Source organism: Sardina pilchardus, chromosome 20, assembly GCF_963854185.1.
Source record: "Sardina pilchardus chromosome 20, fSarPil1.1, whole genome shotgun sequence".
In the NCBI taxonomy this organism is placed as follows: domain Eukaryota; kingdom Metazoa; phylum Chordata; class Actinopteri; order Clupeiformes; family Clupeidae; genus Sardina; species Sardina pilchardus.
The window spans coordinates 10912820-10937015 of NC_085013.1; the positions used below are offsets into that span (position 1 = coordinate 10912820).

Sequence of the window (24196 nt, forward strand, 5' to 3'; positions counted from 1 at the left end):
AACATACACCCATCCTGTTGTATAAATAAATTGTTTACTTAAATAATTGTTCATTTGTTCAAACTCGTCATTTTCCATTTAAAAGTATGTACACCATAATTATGTCATATCCCAAGATTAACAGTAGGCCTAGGCTACTTTACTGTACTGTTTAGTTTGGGCTGATCATTCTCCACAACCGATCAAACTCACTTTCTAGCATGCAAGTCAACATCAATCTTATTATTATTATTATTATTATTATTATTATTATTAAGAAATATCTGAATCAATCCTGAATGGAAAATCAGAAGGGATTACTAGGCTTGGTAACTAGTGCATTGATGCATTTAACCATTGTAGGTGGAGACCGTAAAGTCCAAATTAATTACTCAGAAGCTATTATAACAGTAATCACGATAGTGAAGTACACAGTCACTGCTGCAACAAGTTCTGATGACTAAAAAGTAAGACTGATGTTGACACAAACTGCAGAAAGGAGAGAATAATGATAATTTGACCATCACTTAAAACTCCATCTTTACCCACAAGGCCACCTATCCCTTTCTTTTAAAAAAGGCATTAAAACTCCAGCAGCTTATATGATAAAACAAAAGAGACAGCGAACATGTGCAAAAGGCATACAGTACATATTCATATCCAGTTCAATAGCAAGTTTCTTAAGATTGATCCCATGACACAGATTAAAGTCGCATTTAAGGTGAGTGAGTGTGGTAGTGTTGAGCACAGGAACAGATGCCTATAGGAGCAGGTCTGATAGTTGTGGGTCATACTAGGCTCTACAAAGCGACAGTGAGTGGCTCTGTGCTATTTCAGTCACACCTCAATCAGCAGCCTGGTCTGCCTGGCTGTCTCCAAATTCCCCTGAAGTCACTGAAGGGTGACCCCAATCCAGCTCACCACATGGACCTGAAGAGGGAAAAAAACAGCCTGATCCAGGCATAGGCATCTACTTACAGAGCGCACACACCTCCCATCATTTGAATCCAGACAACTGGGGTAATGTACCTACAGTATATGAAGAAGTGGGATATTGGATAGATATATCCAATATCCCTGTCAGGCCAATCAAGTGAACTGGATTGGCATCAGAAAGCAGTCTCTTCGAGCATTTGACCACAGTTCATATGTTCACCTGCACACCACCACGACCACCACCACCCTTCTAAGTGTTCCTCTGTCCACAAGCCAGCACTTGTTGACCATCTAGGGGCTGCCGGAATTTTCGGAGGACTTTGACACAAGTCCAGTCTGGGTCACGTGGTGCTGCGGTCCCCTTCGACCCAGTACTCCTCCGTCTGCATCTCGGTCAGGCGGGAGACGGTCCGCTGGAAGGCAAACACTTCCTCCTCTCCGCTGAAGATGGCCAGGCTGCTGCCCGCATCCTGTAGAGTGTGGAAAGAGGACGCTTGAGCTTTGGTGCTGGAGAGTAGAAAGCTGATGACAACTGTTGCTAACCAACAGCTCAACTAGGCCACAAACACACAGAATGAAGATCTCGGCTACTGCTGAACATCCAATCTGATTGACCTCATGGACACATGACAGACATAAGAAATACATGTTTCAAGCTGCAGAAAAAATATAGTTTGCAAGCCATGTTCTAAAAACCTTTCTTAAAATATTCGTGGAATGGTTCATCTTGAGTCACAGCTGCAATACATATGGCCATATACACATCATAATGAATTTGAGGATTATACCAAAACTTGCTGCACATGATTTCAAAAATGGGCAGTGTTGAGACTCTCCACAGAAAAGGTTAAAATAAATAGGATTCTCAACTCAATAAATAAAATAATTGAAGGCACATGTCAGAAACACCTTCCCTAAGGCTGACAATGATCTAGACAAGTATTAAATGCACCCACAGCTGTGGAAGACGTAACATCAAAGCATGATGTTTTACCTGTTTAATACCAAGTTCATCCAACACCTCATGGGCATGGTCATCATGGTGTGCGTCTCGAACAAAGAGATCATCTAACGGGGCTTCAGCCAGAATCACAACTCTAACCTAGAGAAAAAAAATGAGCAAAAACAGTCAGAACTGTCGTTAATATCCTGAATAATAGTGTTTTGAGAGTGTGTAACAGTGCTTGTTCATGTTTACTGTGCTTCAGTGAAGCAAAGGGCAAGATTTCAGTAATGCAAACATCAAACTGAATCGCAGGCTGTTCTCCGAGTCCTTGGCCAGGCTTTTTCATTTCTAGATCTAAAGGCCTGTAACCATGACAAACTTTACCCAGCCACTGCAGCATGCCAACGTTTTACCAACGAGTTATGTGATGGATTTGTTGCTTTGTACACAGTGCAGTTACAGTGTCATACTAAAAAAAACGGCATTCAAATCTGCAAGACATTGATTACACCCATCCTGACTATGTGATCTCTTCTAATCTAAACTAATTGAATTATACCTGCTAAACAGAGAGTACATTTAGAACATGAAATAAAGTGGCAGAGTAAAAGAGAGAGAGGTCACACCTTGTGATCGTAAAGAGCATCTATGAGAGTAATGAGACGTCGTGCTTGTGTCTTCTTTGCTAGGGTGAGTAGAGGAACATCACGGATGAATACTGTGTCAAAGGTGTTGGAAATCACCAGGTAGTCACTGGCACCTAAGGGCTGAGGGACGTAAAAAAAAAACAGTTTCAGTCAGCAAATCAAACGAAACGCCATCTACCTGCTGAAGATGGAAAAAACAGGACGGAGAGAAACGGCTCACTCACTCGGTCGCACAGCTCGTTAAACGTGCAGTCCAGGATGGTCCCGCATGCTTTGCTCAGAGACAACTTCCGGCTGCGCACGTTAAGAGTCCTCGGCCTCGTTACTGTAGAAAACCAAGGCGATGTTACCATGACAGCCATGTCACAACAGACTTACACTAGAAGCTGTGACGAACGCAAGAACTTCAATTTATGTTGGGTGACTTCCTTCAAAGATGGAGCACAGATAGAACTTAAAGACTCCAACCTTCACCATGAGCAGGTTTCACCCAACACAGCCCAAGATGCAAGCAATAGTTGCATGACACCTCAAGGCACACAACAGCAAGAATCAAGACTTGGCCTTCCACAAGCCACCATACATCACCTTTACGTATACAACTGCAACTTTCCAACTCACATAGTTGTCATACCATGTCAGCACTCACATACAACATACCATGGCCACACACACACACACACACACACACACACACACACACACAAGCTTAAAGAGCACACTCAACACAATAGTAACACTAAGAATGATTAAAAACCTTCTTACTATCGTTCTGCTTGAATGCCATCTCATCAAACATCTTGTCCAAGGTGGCGTGCACATCTGGGTCACTTGTGCTGAATTGACAAGAGACAGAGTTGAAAAGAGACTGCAAAAAATATTCTGAAAAATACTCTAACAAGTCCCTGCTCAAATATACATTAAAGACATGGCAACAGAATATCATTGCTTACAGAAAGAAGAGCTTTCCGGCGCCAGGACGATTCCTCCTCCTGTAGTCAATTCCTGAGTCCAGCTGGAGTGTTTGGCAATGTTCCTGCAGTGTGAATACAGAAATTATGAGAGATGGGAAGAGTGCAAGCGAGCATGCAAAAGTCCCTGACTTCACATCTTGGATAGCTTGGCTGACACCAGAAGGATTTGTTCTGGTTCCCAAAATACATCTTGCAAGCATCACTTTTAAAAACTGTTTACAGGTGCTTCAAGAAACAGATGACCTCATAATACCCATGAGCGTACATTTTGATAATGCAGAAATGCGATGACCTCATACGACTCAAGTGTCGATCCAAAAAGAGAGGGCTTCAGCGCCGCTGCCGCAGAGGACTCTCAAGCTCCCCATCTAAACAGGCACGGTATGCTCCACCACAGCACTCCAGCCCGCCTCGTTCAGCTGAGCTCAGGGGAATGGCATTTGTTATTTTAAACACTGCCGACTAATTGTGTTCCAAAGGTGTCAAACACAAAGGGTCTGAGTAATCCAGCACTTCTTTTCCCCCCAGCTCAGGGACATGCTGTTGCTCTCAAATAATAATGATACAAAAAAAAAAAGCCCACTGCTAGTGGCTTTCAGCGACACTAAAATGGGAACATGGGCCTACGGTGCTCTAGTTTACACATACAGCGCAGAAGGTCATCTTCCGGTATTCATTTCGTCTAACAGCACAAGCAATCATCCCGGTCACCTACTGCAGAGATCCATACGAACACAAACAGAAATCTAACCTTTAGCACAGCAATGAAGGGCACAAAGTTCACCCTCTGTAGTCCATTCTTGTATAGGTCTGCAAATGGAAGAGACCAGACGCAAGGGTCATAATCTGTGACATTTCTATCTTGAGCCCTCCCCGTCCTCTTCTACCGCCACATGCTCCAAAAAGAAGCAAATTGTCATCATACACCATTAAAATGATATGTACTGTTGTCACTATTCTGTCTAAAGTAACTGTGTTTGTGCTAGAGGACACCCAGGGCCAGATGTACTGAAGTTTTTTGCGCCGATTTCAGGCGTATTTGATTTGCGACGTGCACGTAAAAACACGGCGAGGTATGTACAAACAGGCTGCCCTGAGGAAAAAGTGCAGACTGCCTGTCACGGGAACTGAGAATGGATATTTGCACTTTTCTGTTCATGCAATCTTAGGAGGGTCAGGGGAAAGTGGGAGTATCGCACAAACAAAGGGAAAAAGTGCTAATAGTGATTGATTAGGTATTCCACCATATATGAAAAGAGCACCCATCTGTTTCGCAGTGAAAACTTGTGCCCGTTTTAAAAGCAGTTGCAATCCAAATTGCAGTTAAATGCATCAATTAGAGAAATGTTTAGAAACAGCTGAATCAGTATTCTGCATGCAGTAAATAGTTCAAGTATTTTTTTAAAGTGGATTGGTAGAACAACTAGGCCTACTCTGTATGCCGCTGCTCAGTGACATCTTAGTGTCATGTATGATCGCTAAACTTTGATACTTTTTAATGTCGCTCTATTCGACACGCTTGTGGTTCAGTGGGCATGCAATTGACATTGTAGAGGGGACGCGGATGGACGCAGATGGATGATGAGCGCTGTTTACATAATGAAGTGATAGCTTAGTAGAAAAACTTGGTATTAGCACTTTCTTTGTACATACAGCCGCCCAAACTCTTGATCAAATGTGTCGTGGGAGTCAATCAGTAGCTTACCATCTGGCTGCCGATTGGAGGTCGCCACCACGACAACTCCATTTTTGAAAAGGTTTTCAAATAATTGTTTCAGTATCATTGCATCTGCAATGTCAGTCACCTACAATGCACAGAAGAGAAAACACAATCCTGATGTGTCTACATCTGAGGGTGATTTTTCACTTACTCCGTTCTCCAAATAAGGCAAGAGCTCATATTCCTATAAGTCAAGACATGAAAGAAATTCATTGTGGGTTTTCAGAGTCATAAGCTACGGGAGAGCTGAGAGTACCTGAAACTCATCGAAGCAAAGGATAGACGCCTCCTCACTTATTTCCTCTGCAACAGGAGCTATAGGGTCATAGGACTTGGCCATTTTTCCCGCTTTTCTCTTAGGCATAGACTGTTTCAAACGATGAATCCCTAAACGTAAGGTCACAAGGTCAGTACCAGTTTTAGATTTAGCTTTCTTTAACACGTAGAATATCATACATTTCCACACTGATGAAACATAGAACAACAATATCTTTGCATTCTCAAAAGAAAATGTGACAGAATTGAACTATGAAGGCTAGTCTACAGGCATCAACAGATACATTGCTACTTCATATGTCAGGATACAAAAGAAAATGAGCAACTCACTCTGGTGCACATCTAACATGAAGCCATGGAAATGGACCCTCTTCTTTTTGTTTGTTTCAACATAGGAATAAAACATGTCCATGACCATTGTTTTCCCTGTGCCTGCAAACACCACCAATCAAGTAAGAGAGTCAGTGAATAAAGCCCTATGAAATTCCCTTTTCAAGATTCCTGTGAGTCACACTAGAGATGATCAACTTACCAACATCTCCATAGATATAGTAACCTTTAGGTGCCTTGGTCTTGGAAAACATCTATAAGACACAAAAACACAAAACAACTGCTTTAGATGTTTTACTTTAGTGTAATACACATCCACTTAATTTATGAACAGCATCCAAACTCGCGTCACCTTAGAAAAGAAGGACGCAGGTTGGTTGTCGTAACCCCTGAGCGTCTGCTGCAATTTATCCAGCTTCTCCAATACCGTTTTCTGATGCGGGTCCTCATTCAGAGTACCCTCTGCAACGAGACGTGTGTAGTGTTCAATAGCTCCTCCGGAGCTGGGGCTTAGGTGGTCTTCAACGGACTGTGACAACACATTCGTCGCAAATCCTGAAGTAAAAAAGGGCATTACAGATTTCCCTTTGTCACACGACGTATGACAGAAGGGCAATGTATTAAGTAAAACGGGGGTAATGTCAGTCAGTACACTATCTGACCAAACTGGCGTTAACTGGCTAGCAATTTTAAGGCCCCGTATCAAATTCCACTTTCTAAGCGGTCAACACATCTTATTGTCAACCGAAAATCATGACACACAAAGCAAGGATCCAAAACTAAAGGATCGAGGTAAGCTAACCACATTTTTGCTCTTAGCTTGCAGATAATTTAAACATTCCGAATGTCAACACCACATAGACTGACACTGTCGCTAGCTAGATTACGTTAGCTAGAAACATCAGGTGAACCAGACAACCACAAAATGTGTCATCAAAATAGCTACAAGTAAAATTACTCACCTCGTGTAACCCATTTCAAACTGTAAGATATTGTTAATAGTTTTGTTTTCCACAAGTATTGGTCTCTAAAGAGAGAACGAATGCTAGCAGCACCCAAGGGCGCTGTGCACGCAGCCATCTTGGTTTGAGACTGTGCAATTTTATTGGCTGTTTGAGATAGAACAGCACTGACGTCATCGCCAGAAGAGTGCGGATGATGCGGTCTTAAAAATAATGGCAAAGAATAACGCGAGTTGACCTATCTTTTACTGTCTATGGAGTTGACTCATTATGTTGAAATGAACTAAAATAAGGATATGTTACTTTTTAGCCTCCCTTTCCATATGCCCGATTTAAATCAATAGATATAGTTATAAAACCAGTAAAATAAAGAGGAAGGACCTACCAAAGTCGCATATTAAAATAGGCTATTACAATATTGCCAGGCTAATAAAATAAAAGGCCTATCACATTCCTGTCAGCGTTCATTATCACGTAAGCTACTTTTTAATATATATATTGCATTCATTTGATGTGCTGTTTTAAGTCCCACACTGCCTCTCAATATTTCAGTGGATAGGCTATATGTTGGATATAGGATAGGTACAGTATCTGCACCAAACACTAGGCTATAGGCCAAGGGATCTGCACTAACCACTATCTGTGTCATTTACCAGTCTGATCGTCTATAAGGTAGGCTATTTGAACGAAATGGTGAGAGGCAACAGCACAATTTGGGCACATTGGTTGTCTGGTGTATTCATTTGTTGGCCAGAAATGGCTGCCAAAAGCCACATTAATTTAAAGCACAATGAATAACACTTGTAAGCTATCTGAGACTACATGATCTGGCTGAAGATGACATTAGGTGTAGAATCATTTGCAAGGTGTGTGGCCAGTATCAAAGTAAACTGAAGCAACCACATGCATTATCCTATAATTCCTTTACATTTTAGTGTAGCCTATCTCTGTAAGTCAAACATCAAAGATTCTAGAGCACTGCTTTATAATCTTTGGTCAAACATACAGGCAGAAACTGTGGTTCAGACAGTAGGGTCTTGTTGCCATGACAACAGTAGATCTGTTTCTAGGAGAGTGCATGTACACAGACATTGGCTTGCACATGCAATCTCTAGCTCACTCCCCAGACACATAAACATACTGAGAAACATAATAGCGTTATTTTTTGAAACATAGAAACGATAATGCCTAACAGATCAAAAGAGTTGAACAATGAACAGATGAGCAATGAACAGAATACTGTGGCAAATCCCCCTCATCATGCTAAGCCTATTTAATTTGTCATGGGCAATAAATTCAGCATTATACAGTAGGCTAGTTATTCACCCACACTGTCAATCTTTCATATAAATGGATAAAAATAGAGAAATATAAGTTTGTGTCAGCCATATACCGCTGTCTGTTTACAAGAGGCTGCATGCAGCTGCCCCGCTCATGGCTGTGATGGTATTTCTTGTGTGTGTTGCCACGGTGATACAACCCCCCCTTCCGCGCTGCTACCGCCGCTACTGCCACTGCTACTGCTGAATGCATTAGTCTAATGAGCCGTCTGCAGCCTGAGCTTCTGTAAGCAACAGCACTGAGCCCTCGCGAGCCTGGGGAACTCAGACACGCACAGACAGAGGCAGAGGGAAGAGAAGGTGGAGGAGGAAGAGGAGGAGGAGCAGGAGAAGAAAGAGTGGCAAAAAACGGGAAAGGGAGAGAGCGAGAGAGGGACGAACGAGAGACAGGGAGAAAAATTTCTTTTACGGCAGCCCTCTGAAGGAATCTGTCTTTGTCCTGCATCAGGCTTAGCAGGAGGGAGCTTAGCAAGCCCAAGAGGAGAGAGGACATCCACCAGAGACCCAGGGAATAAGGATCAGGTAACAGCAGCCCTGCCCTGCTGGGGGTTTCTCCCCCTGGACGGGACTGGAGTGGGGCTTTGAGCGAGAGCATGTGCATTTGCTTTATGCAGTGAGGTCCACTGTGAATGTAAATTATTTCTGGATGTTTTTTTGTGTGTGCACTTATTTTGAGCCTGCTTTACCTCCATCATTTTCTTTGTGTGTGTGTGTGTGTGTGAGAGAGAGAGAGAGAGAGAGAGAGAGGGGGAGAGAAAGAGAGAATATGTGTGTGTGTGTGTGTGTGTGTGTTTGTGTGTGTGAGCCTGTGTGTGTGAGTGTTGGATAGAGGGGAATCTGCGATGTTGGTTTCTGGGTATATGTCCCCGTGAGCCTATGGGTCTGATGAGGCATATGTGTGGTAGCAAGTGCTCATGTATATTTGAGCATATGTTTGTGAACAGGCCAGGAGCTAGTACAGTGTGTTTCAGAAGGTGTGTGTGTGTGTGTGTGTGTGTGTGTGTGTGTGTGTGTGTCTGTGTGTGTCTGTGTGTGTGTATGTGAACAAGCATCTGTGTATTTTAAGCATGTGTGTTTGAGCAGATATGTTATGTATGTGTGTTTGTGTGTGTGTGTGTGTGTGTGTGTGTGTGCCACCAGGTGCGCGTGTGTGTGAGTGAGTCCCGGCGCTGATGAGCGGTCCTGCAGCCTCAGCACAGACACCAGACAGCGGCAGCGAGATGCAGTCGCCCCCGGCAACATCCTCCTTCCTGCCGGCTCCGACAGGGAAGATTCCGGGCCGGAAGAGGGGCAGACCCCCACTGCACCGCAACCTCACCAAGATGGATTTTCCCAACCACTACCCAGAGGTGCTTCCTCCTCTGAAAGTGCCCAAGAAAAGGGGAAGAAAACCAGGATTCAAGGTCAGTGTGTAGAGATAAGATGTGGGGATCTCCTGTCTCATGATGCATGTGGGGCTGTGTGGGGTTCTCCTTTGTAACAATAGCCTATGTGTCTGTTGATGAATAGCTACATTATGACTGTATTATTACAGACCTCCTAGTTGGTGTGTCATTCTTTAGAGCATAGCTATGTCTAAATAGAAGAGCACACATACCATGATACTGTATTTGGAATGTATAATACATCTGCATAGAGAGAAACCATTTTGTGAATCTATTTAGAAATTTCCATCCACAAAATGAAATGTTTGATAGACATAGGTTTGGACAGTGCTAGGCTTTTAGTAGCTATGTCATTTGGTAAAGCTCATAACAGAGTTGCTGGCAATCAGCCAGTGTGTGCTTGCGGCAGAAATTTTCATTATATACAGTGTCACTATCAAATAGATTAATGCCATCATTTGCTGCCAAGCGATTTGCATTATTCTCTCATTTCCTCCACTCTTACAGCATATATGATCATGTGGTGCAATGAGTGGATTTGTCTCACTCTCTCTCTCAAGATGCAATTAAATAGTGAAAGAAGGTATTACCATGTGATCATATCCCATTTCATTTACCGGCCCTCACTCACAGAAAAGGGTTGACACTCTGTCACAAATGCCATTTAAGGTCTAGCTTGACTATTGTCATTTTACTGAAAGTATACGCTGGTGTTCAATTTCAAAGAAAACCCTGCATTGTGTCTGATACTCACACATGGTTAATTCTGAAACTGCTCTCTAGTCTTCTTGCAGCCTGTCTTGGCTTAGACAAATAGTGTGTATTCCTCTGAATCACCATAATGTGATTGCCAAGTATTCTTCTGTATTTGTCATAATAGTACATTTGCAGTCTGATTTACGAAAGGCTTACAGGAGATAATATGATATCAAGTAGAAGGAAAATCTCAGTTGTAGACTCAGAGGGAAAAAATTGAAATATTTTTATTTTGCTCAGTGTGTTATTTGAAACTGTCAGCCATCTTTATTGGCTTTATGAAGATTCATAAATAATATAATTGGCATAAACAAACTTTATTTGCTCTGTGAGTTTGACACTAAACTCCTCATGACTTGGGTGGAGCTGCTCCTTACTGTCTGGTGTACGAAGGAGTTCAACTGAGCAGCCGTGTACAGTAATACTGAGAAAGAATGTGAAGTTGTAAGACAGTTGATAAGAATGTAAGAGTAAGAAGATAATACTGTAATATACTGCCCATTCAAATGCTTTTCTGTTTGTGACTCACAGCTGACCTATATCACAATTGACTTTGATCATTTCCATATCTTCCAAACAATCCAGTGAATCAGAGTCACACACAGAGCCATCTGCTTTCTCATTCTTTCAATTATCTCCATTAGTAAGAGGAAAATGACGGTAATTTTCTAGACTCAGTTAAGCACAGCCAGGACTATAATGGCCGTCTCCTTCCATTCCTCTGCCTCACAGCTGAAGCCCAGGATGCTGATGACTCCTCTGGCCATCTCCCCGCCCAGCAGCACACCTGAGCCGGACATGAGCTCCATCCCCCAGGACGCGGCCACCGTCCCCCACTCGTCCACTGACCAGGAGCTTACAGGTAACGCCAAGTCTCCTCCGTGCCACCGCCCGTGGGCACCGAGACCAGGCACACTGCCCAGACGCTGACAGATAAAACAGACTGCCCAGGTGTTCACTGGTAGGGGATGGTGTCTGGGGAGGTTTCAGGCTGTGCAGTCTGCCCAGTCCGCCATATGTGAGCGGCTAAGCTGAACGCTGCTCACGTGTCAATTCTATAATGTAGCTCATGGCCAGTAAGGGTTGTTTGGTCACGCCAGAGCAAAGACAGACAGTTTCACTACGCTGCCAATACTATGCGCACAGAGATCAAGGGGTCGGTCATTATTTCATAAACCAACTTGCAGCTTTCATCAAAGCATGTTCATGCAGCTTGCACCACTACCATTATCTGACACAAGCAATTTTTGTCCTGTCCCATACCATTTTTCTGAGATCAACAAAAGGTAGCTTAACGCACTGTTCAAACTACAAACATCTACTTATGCAATTCACTTAGGATGTTGGTAGCCTGGCTATCACTAGACCAAGCTCAATCTTTTAAGATTTTAAGACATTAGTCTGGGGAGTCTGCTCTGTATTATCTACTCCACAAGAGGCGTGATTTGGTACAGTTCAAATGACTATGCATTTGGATAGTCCTTCAACCAATCAGACCAACGATCTGGGTGTGCCAGGTGGATAAGCCAGTTTGTGATTGGTCCCCGCAGATTTGTAACGGATGTAGGATAGAAAAATGTGGAGGTTTCCAGCCTGAGCTACAGAGTGAAATCCAATCGCCGGCAGATCGGGCCGGGGTTTACCCTGTCTAGGATATTGTGGGATTTCTGTCTACTTTCTATTCTGAACTATTCGAAGGACACAAAGCGTCACTCCCTGTTGCTCTTCTGTGCAGTGTGCATCTACATAAACAAGCAGGCTCATGTGGGGCCCAACTTGGACCGGAAGAAGGTGCAGCAGCTGCCCGACCACTTTGGGCCAGACCGGCCGTCCGTGGTGCTCCAGCAGGCCGTGCAGGGCTGCATCGACTGTGCCTTCCAGCAGAAGGCCGTCTTCACCCTGCTCACCCAGGGCTACGGGGGAGAGAAGATCTCAGGTGGGACATCTCTATTCTCTAGCTTGAGATCAGATTATCCACCTTTGTTGATCCAATTCGTGTTCTTCAATTTCGGTGCTCCTCATGTTTGGTTGCTTTTTCTCCCTATCCCTACTTTTATATCTGTAACAGCAGTGCTGACCATACAGTATAGTCTCAGTGAATTATATGTGTATTGGAATTCACTTCCACATTCACATCGTCTAACTCAGTTTTATGCTTGCATGTGTTTGACATTCTTATACATTATGGGGTGAGTAAGGGAGCCGGTAGGGCCAGCTGACCCTCTCTGTGGTCTGTCCGCAGCCACGTTCGACGGGAAGCAGCACCTGCTGAGCCTGCCGGTGGTGAACAGCGTGGGCTACGTGCTGCGCTTCCTCAAGAAGCTCTGCCGCAGCCTGCACTGTGAGAACCTCTTCAGCGACCAGCCCATCACTCAGCACAACGGGCCCTCGTACCAAACTGACACCATGCCACTGTCGGGTGGGTAGTGTGCACACTCGTGGTTGACCACAGAGCTCATGCACCGCTTGGTCTTACCTGTTTTTTTTCTGATAACCCTACCCTGTGCTTCTATCAAGATACTAAGTACGACAGTTAGCAGTAGACAGTACTCTAAGTTTAGTATTTTGGGTGAATGGTCTTATAGTCTTATCATCAAAGGCTATATGATACAATACAATATTATGTGATATGATACACCCCTGGATACGATATGATGTGATGTGATATGATACGATACGCTTTGATAACAACTTTGCCGTCAGTTTTCGCTGAAATTTGATTTGCATCTGTAGGAAGTGCGATGAGGGCAAAACCTACACACATTTACACCGAGGAGAACACCAACCACCATAAACATGCATTACAACATACTGTACATATTACACAAAACATTATCATATAAGCCTGAATTAATATCAATATAATATAGTTTCCCAGGTTCCTATAATGCTACAACCTTCGTAATCAAAGGCAAAAGCAAATGGTATGCTGTGAATGGGAGTCTGTGCTATTAGTCTTCAGCAGATGCTGCCACAATAGGAACTACCACCATGCCTCCTCGGGGGTAAATTGTACAGATGCTTTACCACAGGGGTATTCACCTAGCTGGTAGGAGTCCTTGTGCACCCCAAAGCATTGGCACCAGGAGCTGAACTCATAGCATAACACAACTCACAAAACAGGTGTTTACAACCTTGAAACAGTAGTGCACTTTTGGACAGACACACCCTGTATTTCCTCATCTACTGAATTTGTGAGTCACAGAATTTCTTGTGCCTGCTCTGTCAGCAATAATGGCACAATCTCAATTCTGGCCCAGTCCTTACCTATAAAGATTGCAATGCATGCCCTGCCAAACATGAGGCTGAAATGATGAGCTTGCAAACGTTTATATTACTTACAAAAAGCTAATACTTAGAGCACAATGTACACAATGACTCCCATTCAGATTACTTGTAAGTAATACAAATACACATTTGTTTATACATACACTCTTAAAACGAATGTGTTAGAAACAACACAAAGTGTGTTATCCCAACTGGACATACAATAGAGATGTGTTAAAAACAACACAAGCTGTGTTATTTTCAACAACACATTTGTTTTAAGAGTGTACATATATGCAGTACAAATGTATTATATCACATATTAGTGGATTCCATTTGCATTAGTCAAGCCCTGTACTTCAGGTACTGTAGAGTTCTGCTACTTGCTACCCTGTAGGTGAGGGCCCTATGCAGAATGACTACCTGTCCGACGCCGCCGAGCTTCAGCGCTACTCGGTGGACCCCAGTGACTCGGCCTTCAACTGCATGAACTCGCCCTACCCGTCTAAGCCCGCGTACGGCAGCTTCCGCTCCTGCCAGCAGCACCACGCGGCCCCTGGCAGCACCCACTGTGGGCACAGCACCAGCCCAAGCAGCTTCATGGAGGGGAACAGAGCAGGTAGGACAGGCAGGCGTTTGACGTGATAGCCAACTCCTGGAGAGGTGTTTGAGGGAGAGATCATCACTGTCCTTGCGCGGCAATGGAAAGAGTCCAGGTGGCAGGACGAAAAAAGGCGCTGATGTCTAATTTCAATATTTCTTAAAAATATAGTGCATGATATATAGTTTCTATACCCATTATGTATATCTATGAGGATAATTATTACACAAGATAGACAGAATGGAATATATATGATATATTATATATATTTGTATAATATATTTTAGTCTTAATTAAATTGGAAATGTTAATCAAATGTTCCCTTAAACTCAGCCTGTTCCCATGATGTTCCCTTGACACACTGCTGTTCATCCCCCTCCTCACCTCTCCAGACTCCCAGGATCCCCCAAAGCGACCGCTCAGCAAGGACCCCTCAACCTGGAGTGTGGACGACGTCATCTGGTTCATCAAGGAGGCAGACGCCCAGGCCCTGGGACCACACATAGACGTGTTCAGGAAGCATGTATGCTTCACAAACCTTCAGCCACATGACCAAAGACAGCACAGCACAACACAGCACAGGGCCCTCAGCTTGCTCACCAGGAGTTGAATATCCCCTACTGTGCTCAATACTGATGTTTCCATTTGAGGAAACACTGGCACTTCTCAAAGATGTCGATTCAGTCTGCGATTCTGGCAAATCAATTGTTATTTGAGATATTTCAGAAAGGACAGTGAGGCACATTTAGGTGATTTTAAATTTGGCAATATCCTTTCAGTATACTTATTTTAAAAGAAACAAGTAAAACATACTCTCACAGGCTATTTGAAATCTGAGTCATCCCCTTGCTATGAGATATTTTGTGAAAACATTCTAATAAGTGCTGACCCCATTACTTAATTAAGCAGAGCTTCCCACATTTACACTGACACTTCTAGAAAGCCCTGATGCTAATTACAGTCTAATGCTAATTACATTTGGTGCTCGGCTGCTTATTGCCGCTAACTCGTTCTGGAAATGTTTGTCTTGGTCTTGTAATTTGCAGGAGATTGATGGGAACGCCTTGCTCCTGCTGAAGAGTGACATGATCATGAAGTACTTGGGCTTGAAGCTGGGGCCGGCGCTCAAGCTGTGCTATCACATCGACAAACTGAAGCAGAGTCGCTTCTGAGGCACTGACCCGTGGCCATCTTGGGAGCTGCCCCCTCTCACTCCCTGCCAAGCAGCCCTAGTCCCTCTACACTCACGGCAGCAATCTGCCACTTTCTGTCATTATGGTTAGTTTAATACTGTGGGCCACAAAAGTATATCTAAACAACTCTGCATAGGGATGATAATCTGACACATGCATAAACTATGCAGAACAGGTCCTTAATGAGCACATAGACCAGATAGGTATCAGCAAGAGGAAGCCACTGTGTACAGTACGAGGAAGCCACTGTGTAGCAGTTCTTGAGTCGGCATGCAGTTGTTGGCAAAAGCTTTATGAAGTGTAATTTTCACATGGTGACACTGACCAAAGCGTCACCCTAATTTTCTCTGAGTCAACATGGTGGTCTTATAATAGCATTGTAATTCTGTGGACATTCCTCAATCTCTTATTTATGTGTGCAAGGAGTGTGTGTGTGTGTGTGCGTGTGTGTGCGTGTGTGAGAGAGAGTGTGTTTTGTCTTAGTCTATTGTATTAAGTGAGCGTGAACTGCATTACCGGGACCGGGTAATTTCAGTAATAGCTTGTTATCACACTGGATTTTTTTAAATCAGTTTCCCAGACCTATTGGTGACTAATACTACCAGCATACAATCATGTCAGTTACACCTGAAGTTCCTATTGGCTGCTGTCTCAGGTTCTCTCTGATTCCTGCTGTTCTTGTTTATATGTGTGCAATTCTCCAAACATTTTCAGAGAACCAATATGCACATAAAACACTTAATCTCATAAAGGAAAAAATAATATTATAAAAGATGTGATTTGATGCTCTTTTTATGTGCCTCTAGAGAAACATCTTATTTAAATAAATTACTATGCATGCCACAATTAAAACAGATGGGACTACTTTGATCAGCAAATATGTATTGATCTGCAACTGACTTTGGACTTTTTTCACCTTAAAACCTTTTAAAGTGTTTCAATTCATTTCAATTCATCATTCCAATGTTCCACTACAATGAACCAAAAGGTTTGGTTAATTTACTCTATTAATTAAAAGATATAATATCTTGATGTGATCTGATATCTCTCTTCTGGCCTAAAGACAAAGGCAAAGAGTGAAGCCTCTCTTTGGTGCTCAGTCCTTGCATGTACCTCTCTCTCCCTTATCAATCTGGGCAGCTATATCTTTCTGAAGGAGGCTCGTATTCTCCCATACTTACTGACAGCTATCTTTAGCTCCAAGTGCTTCACGGATCCCCTGCTTCATTACCATAATTAATCAAAGCTCTGCTGGGTTTCCTGTGACATTTCCTGGCTCGCAGGAGACATATAAGGGGAAGAACACCAAGGATGTGTTAAAGACACTTTTACATGAGGAAGATGAGTATTTCTCTATACAAAAGGGATCACTAGGATAAGATTCCAAGAATGTAAAGTGGACCCCACTTTGAAAAGAAAAGAAAGAAAGATAGAAAGAAACACTCACTAATTAGACATTTGAGATAAATGGATATGGACAAATAAGTGCCTTCAAAACCTCTTCTTTGTAGTGGCCTGCTTTCCTAGATGGGCACTGTCCATTGGCAGTGCCATGCGAATCACATAAGAGGGAGGCTAATGACGTATTTAAAACAGAAAGTTTATCTTAATCTAGAGTGGAGCTTTGCCTTGATTATTTACCATGGAAACTAGTAATGTCTGGCGGGCTTCTGCTAGATGTCATGCATTTATTTTCAAGTAGCAAGAAGCTCAGTGATGGCCTGTCCATGCCCCTACAATGCTCAGAAAACCGAGGACTTGACTGCGGCATCCTGCTTTAAAGCACAGTCCTCAGTGATTTACCTACCAAGCTCTGACGCTGATGACACCTCCCTACCTCACCATGCCATTCTATGTTACAGCCTAGGCAACAAATACATATCGCAGCGATCTGATTTCTACATGGCTTGACATATGAAATGCATTAAGGAAGGCGTAGTGTTAGAGTTCACGCACACACTATTATCCAAGCCCCGTCGTGCATCGCTGGAGTCCTGTTGCCACCGAGGCTCCTCTGGCTCTTCCCTTGCGTGATGCTCACTCTGTATGACGCCGCATGTCTAGCGTCGCATAGCCCGAGCTCTTAAGACGCGAGTGGGAACGGTCCCTACTGCGTGTCAGTGAAGTCCCCCATTTTACACCAAGGCCAACAATCTGGTCTAGAAAATCGGGACTCAATACAATTAGCGCTTTTTAATCACTTTGATACCCGCCAGGGCTGACCTCCGCAAGCCTCTCCAAGATCCATCAAAAGGTAAGTGGGAGCCGTTAGTCGTCGTGTCGGCTCTGGAAAAACACTGCATGTGCTTTCCTGCCGTAATAGCAATTAAGGTAATTTTGTACTCTTAATTGTGTTTTGTACACCACTCATATTAGGTGAAATGTAATGATTTTAATCGCTGTGTGTGTCGGTGCATGCGTGCGTATTCTTATGCGGTACAGAATGGAGTAATTTGGCACATGGATGGCAATGACATGTTCACCAATCTTCGTTCGTGAATCATAATGCATTGATACGATTATTATTGGTAAATATTTCATATTCATGCGAAATAACCGCGTGAGGAAAGGGTAATTCTAATGCACTAGGCTACTGCCACTGCCTAGAGGCGGTGGCGTTCATGTATGTATTGTGCCCGGTTTATGAGACTTCATAAATATTGGTTTTATGTAACAGATGTGTACAGATGTGTCTCCAAAGGAACCGTTGATTAGCAGGCGGTGTGGTGCGTAAGTTCAGTGCAGACAAAACCGGACTGCGTTTTTTTCTGCACGCTCTGTTGGAATGCATAGAACTGCAAATCTGCCTAATTTATCCCATCCTGAGCTAGACTGAAAAGCCTCTCGTTGAGCACTATTTCACTTAATTCACTTAATTGCGATTTATTTTAGGTGAACAGTCGGATTTGATGTCGCTGCAAAGCAGCACTGATCGTATGATAACTAATCCACCATTTCATTCCATGAATTAACCCATGTAGCCACATTTAGTCGTTTTCTTATATTGTGTCGGAATGACATTCCTACTCCTTGATGTTTTCTGCTCCCAAGGTCATTCTAAATGGTTGCCCAAGATTGAGGGGACACTGCCGTTACATAACAGACAAAATATTTTGTCAACAGAATAGATTGGAAAACCATGTCTGCTATAGGCTAATTATTGTCATGTATCCCACTAATGGGTAGAATTTTCATTGACGGTCGATGTTTAGGTCTCCCATTTTACGCAATTAATTTTGCGCAGCGCATTGGTCATCTGAAATGTGGTATTTTTGGTCAGATATGCAATTAAACAGTTGGACTTAGTAATAATGTCAAAATGTCAAAGACAAAAAAAATCATAGTTGACATTGTCGAATAATGTTTTTGTTTTCGTTTGTAACAAAAAAGAGCCAATCGCTACACTACGCATGTCATCATAGCCTATCTCCAGAATCCAGATGCTACCCCATGCAGCAATTCGAGGTGTTTTTAAGTCGAGAATAATTCACGCCTTAGCCATTGATGTGAGCTTTGTGCAGAGGTGAATTGTTTGGTCTCATGAGGTGTGCAGCCATCCTCCACAGAGCCAGGAGAAGGGAGGATGGGTGCAGTACTGGGGAGTGTTACTTTAAGTGGGCTATGGTGGTGAGGGGTCACATGCTACTGCAGACTCCTCATGACTGAAGCACTGATGGTGTCTGAGTCTCACTGCATAGAGCACTGCTACATGGAGGCATCTGACACACATGGCAGATTTCCATGGTCAATCTGGCACAAAATTAGGTGTGAATCAGATTGATGGGCTGCATTTTGATCCGTTGATTTTGGTCCGAAATCCGTTCCAACATTGTTCTGTCTCTGAATATCAGTTGAGTCCTCATAGATCCCATTTTTTTCATCCCATTTTCCACAAATAGCTTGGCCACTTAATATCTTTTAACAAGTAAGTGGTAAACAGCAATGCTAAATGCCATAGTGCACTAGCTCACAGAAATAGCCCGCCATCTCATTGTCTCTGTAGATGGCCTCCTTGGACATCAACATAGATTCTGTGCCAAGGTGTGTTTCTGGGTTGCTGGTCACGCTCAGGTGGAAGCCTCAGGTCAAACATTCAGAGCATTGTGGGAATGCTTACAACCACCGTGCCTGTTTTTGCCAGCACAAGCACTTTCAGGGATTGGACGACACAAATAGACAAAAAAAACATCTAGGCCACAATCAGGGCACAGAACTAGACCGGCTCTGATGTAGACATATTGTTGTGGTGCCAATGCTATGTGACTGTGTAACTTCGCTGTGTGACTGTAACTTTTCTTGTCAGTCATTCAGTGGCTGTTCTGAGATTATGATACCATTAGAGACTGTTGATTATGCGCAAAGCATAATGGAACTGCCCTGCCTGTTGTCATCATGGACAATGTCTGTGGCTCGTCTACAGGCAGAGGAACAACTAACAGCTGGCAACTTAGAAATCAATGACTATAAAAAGCTAAAACGAAAACCTTTTCAATCAATGATGTCTACCATCTAAATTGATAATAGAAGGATCTACTAAACCCAGATACAAATGTATTTAAAGTGTTTTAGTGTATAATGAATATTAATTAATAGCAATTGAATACTTTATTCACAATGTTCCCTTAAAATAGTCTTACAGGGTGAACTCTCCAGCCTCATAATTTATTATTCCCCAAGACTGCTTTAGAATTAAAAGCCAAAATGAGAACGAGACGTTGAGCAGTCTCAATTTTTCTTTTGCAGAACTCACAATGGGCAAGCAGAACAGCAAGCTGACCCCAGAGGTGATGGAGGACCTGGTGAAGAATACAGAGTTTAATGAGCACGAGCTCAAGCAGTGGTACAAGGGCTTCCTCAAGGACTGCCCCAGCGGCCGTCTCAACCTGGACGAGTTCCAGCAGCTCTACGTCAAGGTAAGGACCCTCACACACCTGTGGGATGATTGCAAAACCACCGTAAAGCATGGTCTCAGTGCACTGTACAAAATAACAAATAGTCAAAAATAAAATTAGAAAATGGGCTCGAATTGGCTAATGTCCAATGGTTGGAAGTGGCAAGCATGCCCCAGGGCATGAGTGTTACTCTCTTGGTGGTGGTAATGCACTGATGATATGACTATAGAAAGAGGGTGAGGCTACTGATATTTCACAGATGCCAGGACTGAGGTTTGGGGGCAAAGAAAACACTTTGTTTGGGCTCAGAGAAATAATGAAAACAATTTGGTTTGTTCATTTTGCTCATTTGTAGACAGGCACTTGAATGGCTTGGCTTGTAGGTTTTCAGACCACATGTGTTGCCCTAATGAAATTACTTCAGGCTAGATGGCTTTTCTTGCTCAAATGACTTGAGGCAAGATGGTTTTGTAGTTACATTAAATCATCATTAATCAATTTCCTTGAATGTAATGAAGACTGAACACATTCAGATGTGGTTCATTTAATCATTCACACCAGATTGTGCTATTAATAGGATGCTATTTATAGCAAACATGCAGCATGTTGTCATGTTGTAGCTGAAACAGATGGAGCAGAGAGATGAAATTAAAGGAATGGGTCCACACCCTGGATGGAGAACAGAGCAAGTTTAATGTAATGATGAATCTTAACCTTTTCATGGAGGTAAATATTAACTGTAGTGGAAAGATCACATAATGTCTCTCATTGTAAGCTTTGGCTTTCCCCTTTTCTCAGCCTCTCACTCTTGGGAAATATCTTTAAAATCTCTCTCATCTATCCCTCTTTCTCATACACCATCTCGATCTGTTTCTGGTCCGATCTCTTTCTTGCAGTTCTTCCCATATGGTGATGCCTCAAAATTTGCACAACATGCATTTAGAACCTTTGACAAGAATAGCGATGGGACCATTGACTTTCGAGAGTTCATCTGCGCTCTGTCCATCACATCCCGAGGCAGCTTCGAGCAGAAACTCAACTGGGCCTTCAACATGTACGACCTGGATGGCGACGGCAAGATCACTAGGGTGGAGATGCTGGAGATCATTGAGGTATGGATCAAATATCAGAGATTAGCTCAAGTTCAAGCGGAGACATATCCATATGTCTTAATGCTATAAATAAAACTGAATTGAGACGTCTCTTATTGCTTCATCGAAGACTTTCCTCTCATTGAACATGTGATGCTCTGAAAGGTACACGTTCACGCCAGACATGAACGATTAGCTCTGTTGATACACAACAGAACTATATTTAGCAGCAACTGCGTATTGATCATAGACCGAGTTTCATGCTGGACAGAGCCCGCTTCTATAACAGGTAACAAATCTCGATCTGCCGACGCTACTGGACTATCCAGTGTCCCCGGCACTCCTGTAGTAAGAACAGATGGTTATTCTGTAAGGACACACCCAAGGACAGTCCTGTGGAAATGTCAGTGCATTCCTTAGTCGCCACCTGCCTCTCCGCTGGGGGCATGTCTCCCAATTCACACATATTGATAAAACTGCAGAGTGTGCAGTTTGCTTTAGAACTGTGAAGATACACAAACACACTTTAATGTAGTCAACAAATCTGTCCAAACTTGGCAAATGCTTTTCTATTCACTCCCTTAATGTTATGTGCTCCTCTCAGCGGGTTATGTATTGCATCTGATTTTGATTTTGACAGTTTTAACTTAGTGATACTGTCTATTTACCTCTCACCTAAACACCTGTGTGTGTGTGTGTGTGTGTGTGTGTGTGTGTGTGTGTGTGTGTGCATGTAGGCCATCTATAAGATGGTGGGCACTGTGATCATGATGAAGATGAACGAGGATGGGCTGACCCCAGAGCAGCGGGTAGACAGGATCTTCAGCAAGATGGACAAGAACAACGACGACCAGATCTCGCTGGATGAGTTCAAGGAGGCGGCCAAGAGCGACCCGTCCATCGTGCTGCTCTTGCAGTGTGACATGCAGAAGTGAGCGAGCGAGCGAGCCTCCTGCCGTAACCACCACACTCTCTCTCTCTCTCTCTCTCTCTGCATCTCAGCTGCCAGGACTGGGAAAGAAAACCTTTTACTCTTTCATCCACCCTCTACAATCTCCACTGGATCAAAGAAAAGAAAGAAAAAAAAAATTCGGGACTACTTTTCTCAACGAACTTGCTTCTTCTGGTTGAATAAATAAATCTATATATGCATGAGAATGTCACCTGCTACAAATAAGCTATATACACACATATACTTATAAAAATGAATATATAATGAAATAAATTGTAAAGTGTGCAAATTAGATTATTTCATATCCTCCCATCTTATCATTAGAATGTGGTTGAGTGCAGTGCGCCATAGGTTTATGTTTTTACAGTACAGTCATGCTTGACCTACAAGCCTGTTTTTTCTGTTCTAAATAGTTGTCAAAAGGAGAAAATATCCCCATAATAATAAAATATGAATACTAGTCGTGACACCACCAGTTATATCAATAAAACAAGAGATAAAAGCAATTACAATTATAGCCAGAGGGCGAAAAGGGGGTCTTCCCAGTATGTTCAGACCACAGAAATCTAAATGTCACTAGTGCATGCATGTGCCGTGTTCAGGTTAGGCCTCCATTTTAGCCTCTGGCAGAGTAAAAGAGGACTAAAAAAAGCCCTTGGACATCATTTTGCCTGTGTGGGATGTTCACTTGTGATCCATTCATACACTACTCGCATTCCTGTGCAAGCATGTCTCCTTACTAATATGTATGTTTGTCTGTGACCCCGCCCCCCCCCTCCCCTGGCACACTCCTTTTGAACCCTTGCCCCAAGGGATGTTCTCGATCACGCTAACGTGTTTAAATGTCGCATCAGTCTATGCATTGAGCTGCAAAAGGGATGGAGAGCTTACCCCACGCCGGGGGGGGTCTCCATCCTGAAAGATAAATGTCTGGAACAGGTCCGTCTCCGTCTCAAGCTAGCAAAAATGTTTACTTTCAGAAGTCCTGCTCAAAGATAGGGTCAAGAACATAGCCAACATGAAGGGCAGCACATTACTTTTTGTTACCAGAGATTTGGTTTTTATATCACATTGATGTGAGCATGTCCAGTGTGGTTGCATTCCCTATTTGTGTTTTTACCACAAGTAGTGTTTCAGATGAAAAGGGCAATATGCTACAAGTATTCCCCGGTTTGGTAAAGGGCCCCCACAAGTGCTCAAGTCTCCCCACTTTGTGTAAATGAAGACAAGCCCCTTCCCAATGTGTTTGGTACACAGGTTTACTCGAAGTGCACTGCATTTTTATTGACTCGTTTTTTGTAATGAGATACCTTTTTAATTCAAGTTTACATCCCGAAGACCAACACACACCAAGTATCTTAAGAACAGGTCTGGCCAGGATGCAGCATCCCCTTCTGGAGAAAAGACTATAAATAATCATTAGATGGAAATGATTACTAGCAAACCAAGGCTAATTGGATTATGGGGATTAATGTATTTGTTAAAAGCTATTCTCATGTGACAGGCCAGTGACCTGTTCTACTGGTAGTGCCTGGAGAGCCTGCTAGCTCTTCCCTGCACTGATCTCTCATTCCAGTACTTACTTACCCTTGGATGCTGCATCCCACAGACACACACAAAAACAAACCCTCCTGAGCAAAAAAAGAAAAAGAAAAAAAGGACAAAAAAAAAAAAAAAAAACACAACACAGGCCGTTTGTACAATCTCCAACTCTTGCTGGTTACAGTGTATTTTGCCCTGTAAATATTTGTACTTAATACATAAAGGAAATACCAAATTGAAGCAAGTGAGTAATTTAACAGTGTCAGACCTATATTCCTGTTTTTATATGTGGCATGTGTTTAATTCCAGATGTAACAAATGTCATGATTGCACTAATTACATTGTGGTTTAAAAATCAATAATAAAAAAAGTATATCCACGGGGATATTTCAGTGATCTGTAGCATC

The 24196-nt window shown here is 42.9% G+C and overlaps 3 protein-coding genes across 5 annotated transcripts; 2 read left to right on the forward strand and 1 right to left on the reverse strand.

The window, feature by feature from the left end:
- Positions 1-17: 17 nt before the first annotated feature.
- Positions 18-6906, reverse strand: afg1la (AFG1 like ATPase a). The gene is made up of 13 exons (XM_062522341.1): positions 6771-6906; positions 6161-6363; positions 6011-6062; positions 5809-5910; positions 5459-5589; positions 5188-5287; positions 4234-4292; positions 3462-3544; positions 3274-3344; positions 2733-2833; positions 2488-2628; positions 1910-2017; positions 18-1385 (listed from the first exon to the last, which is right to left on the reverse strand). Exons 1-13 carry the CDS (start codon positions 6886-6888, stop codon positions 1257-1259), a joined length of 1398 nt encoding a protein of 465 aa, XP_062378325.1. The 5' UTR covers positions 6889-6906; the 3' UTR covers positions 18-1256.
- On the forward strand, positions 6335-16276 carry LOC134067212 (sex comb on midleg-like protein 4). Of its 2 annotated transcripts, XM_062522342.1 has the most exons (9): positions 6335-6600; positions 8559-8632; positions 9251-9513; positions 10984-11113; positions 11987-12187; positions 12494-12670; positions 13916-14137; positions 14512-14642; positions 15166-16276. In XM_062522342.1, exons 3-9 carry the CDS (start codon positions 9283-9285, stop codon positions 15289-15291), a joined length of 1218 nt encoding a protein of 405 aa, XP_062378326.1. In that variant the 5' UTR covers positions 6335-6600; positions 8559-8632; positions 9251-9282; the 3' UTR covers positions 15292-16276. The 2 variants fall into 2 exon arrangements, with proteins under 2 accessions (XP_062378326.1, XP_062378328.1); XM_062522344.1 differs by lacking the exon at positions 8559-8632.
- Positions 16277-17185: 909 nt separating this feature from the next.
- vsnl1b (visinin-like 1b) lies at positions 17186-24185 on the forward strand. 2 transcript variants are annotated; one of them, XM_062522348.1, is made up of 4 exons: positions 17186-17566; positions 20056-20225; positions 21101-21316; positions 22033-24185. In XM_062522348.1, exons 2-4 carry the CDS (start codon positions 20064-20066, stop codon positions 22228-22230), a joined length of 576 nt encoding a protein of 191 aa, XP_062378332.1. In that variant the 5' UTR covers positions 17186-17566; positions 20056-20063; the 3' UTR covers positions 22231-24185. The 2 variants fall into 2 exon arrangements, with proteins under 2 accessions (XP_062378332.1, XP_062378333.1); XM_062522349.1 differs by lacking the exon at positions 17186-17566 and adding an exon at positions 17596-17643.
- Positions 24186-24196: the final 11 nt, after the last annotated feature.

Bases quoted from the DNA above. Each gene is read 5' to 3' on its own strand.
- vsnl1b (XM_062522348.1), top strand. From the start codon at position 20,064: ATGGGCAAGCAGAACAGCAAGCTGACCCCAGAGGTGATGGAGGACCTG. The intron at 20,226-21,100 runs GTAAGGACCCTC...TCTTTCTTGCAG, and splicing joins TCCAGCAGCTCTACGTCAAG to TTCTTCCCATATGGTGATGC. The intron at 21,317-22,032 runs GTATGGATCAAA...GTGTGCATGTAG, and splicing joins AGATGCTGGAGATCATTGAG to GCCATCTATAAGATGGTGGG.
- afg1la (XM_062522341.1), bottom strand. From the start codon at position 6,888: ATGGCTGCGTGCACAGCGCCCTTGGGTGCTGCTAGCATTCGTTCTCTC. The intron at 2,834-3,273 runs GTAAGAAGGTTT...GGTTTTCTACAG, and splicing joins GGCATTCAAGCAGAACGATA to TAACGAGGCCGAGGACTCTT. The intron at 2,018-2,487 runs GTGTGACCTCTC...TTTTTTCTCTAG, and splicing joins ATGCTCTTTACGATCACAAG to GTTAGAGTTGTGATTCTGGC.
- LOC134067212 (XM_062522342.1), top strand. From the start codon at position 9,283: ATGAGCGGTCCTGCAGCCTCAGCACAGACACCAGACAGCGGCAGCGAG. The intron at 12,188-12,493 runs GTGGGACATCTC...GTCTGTCCGCAG, and splicing joins CGGGGGAGAGAAGATCTCAG to CCACGTTCGACGGGAAGCAG. The intron at 14,643-15,165 runs GTATGCTTCACA...TGTAATTTGCAG, and splicing joins TAGACGTGTTCAGGAAGCAT to GAGATTGATGGGAACGCCTT.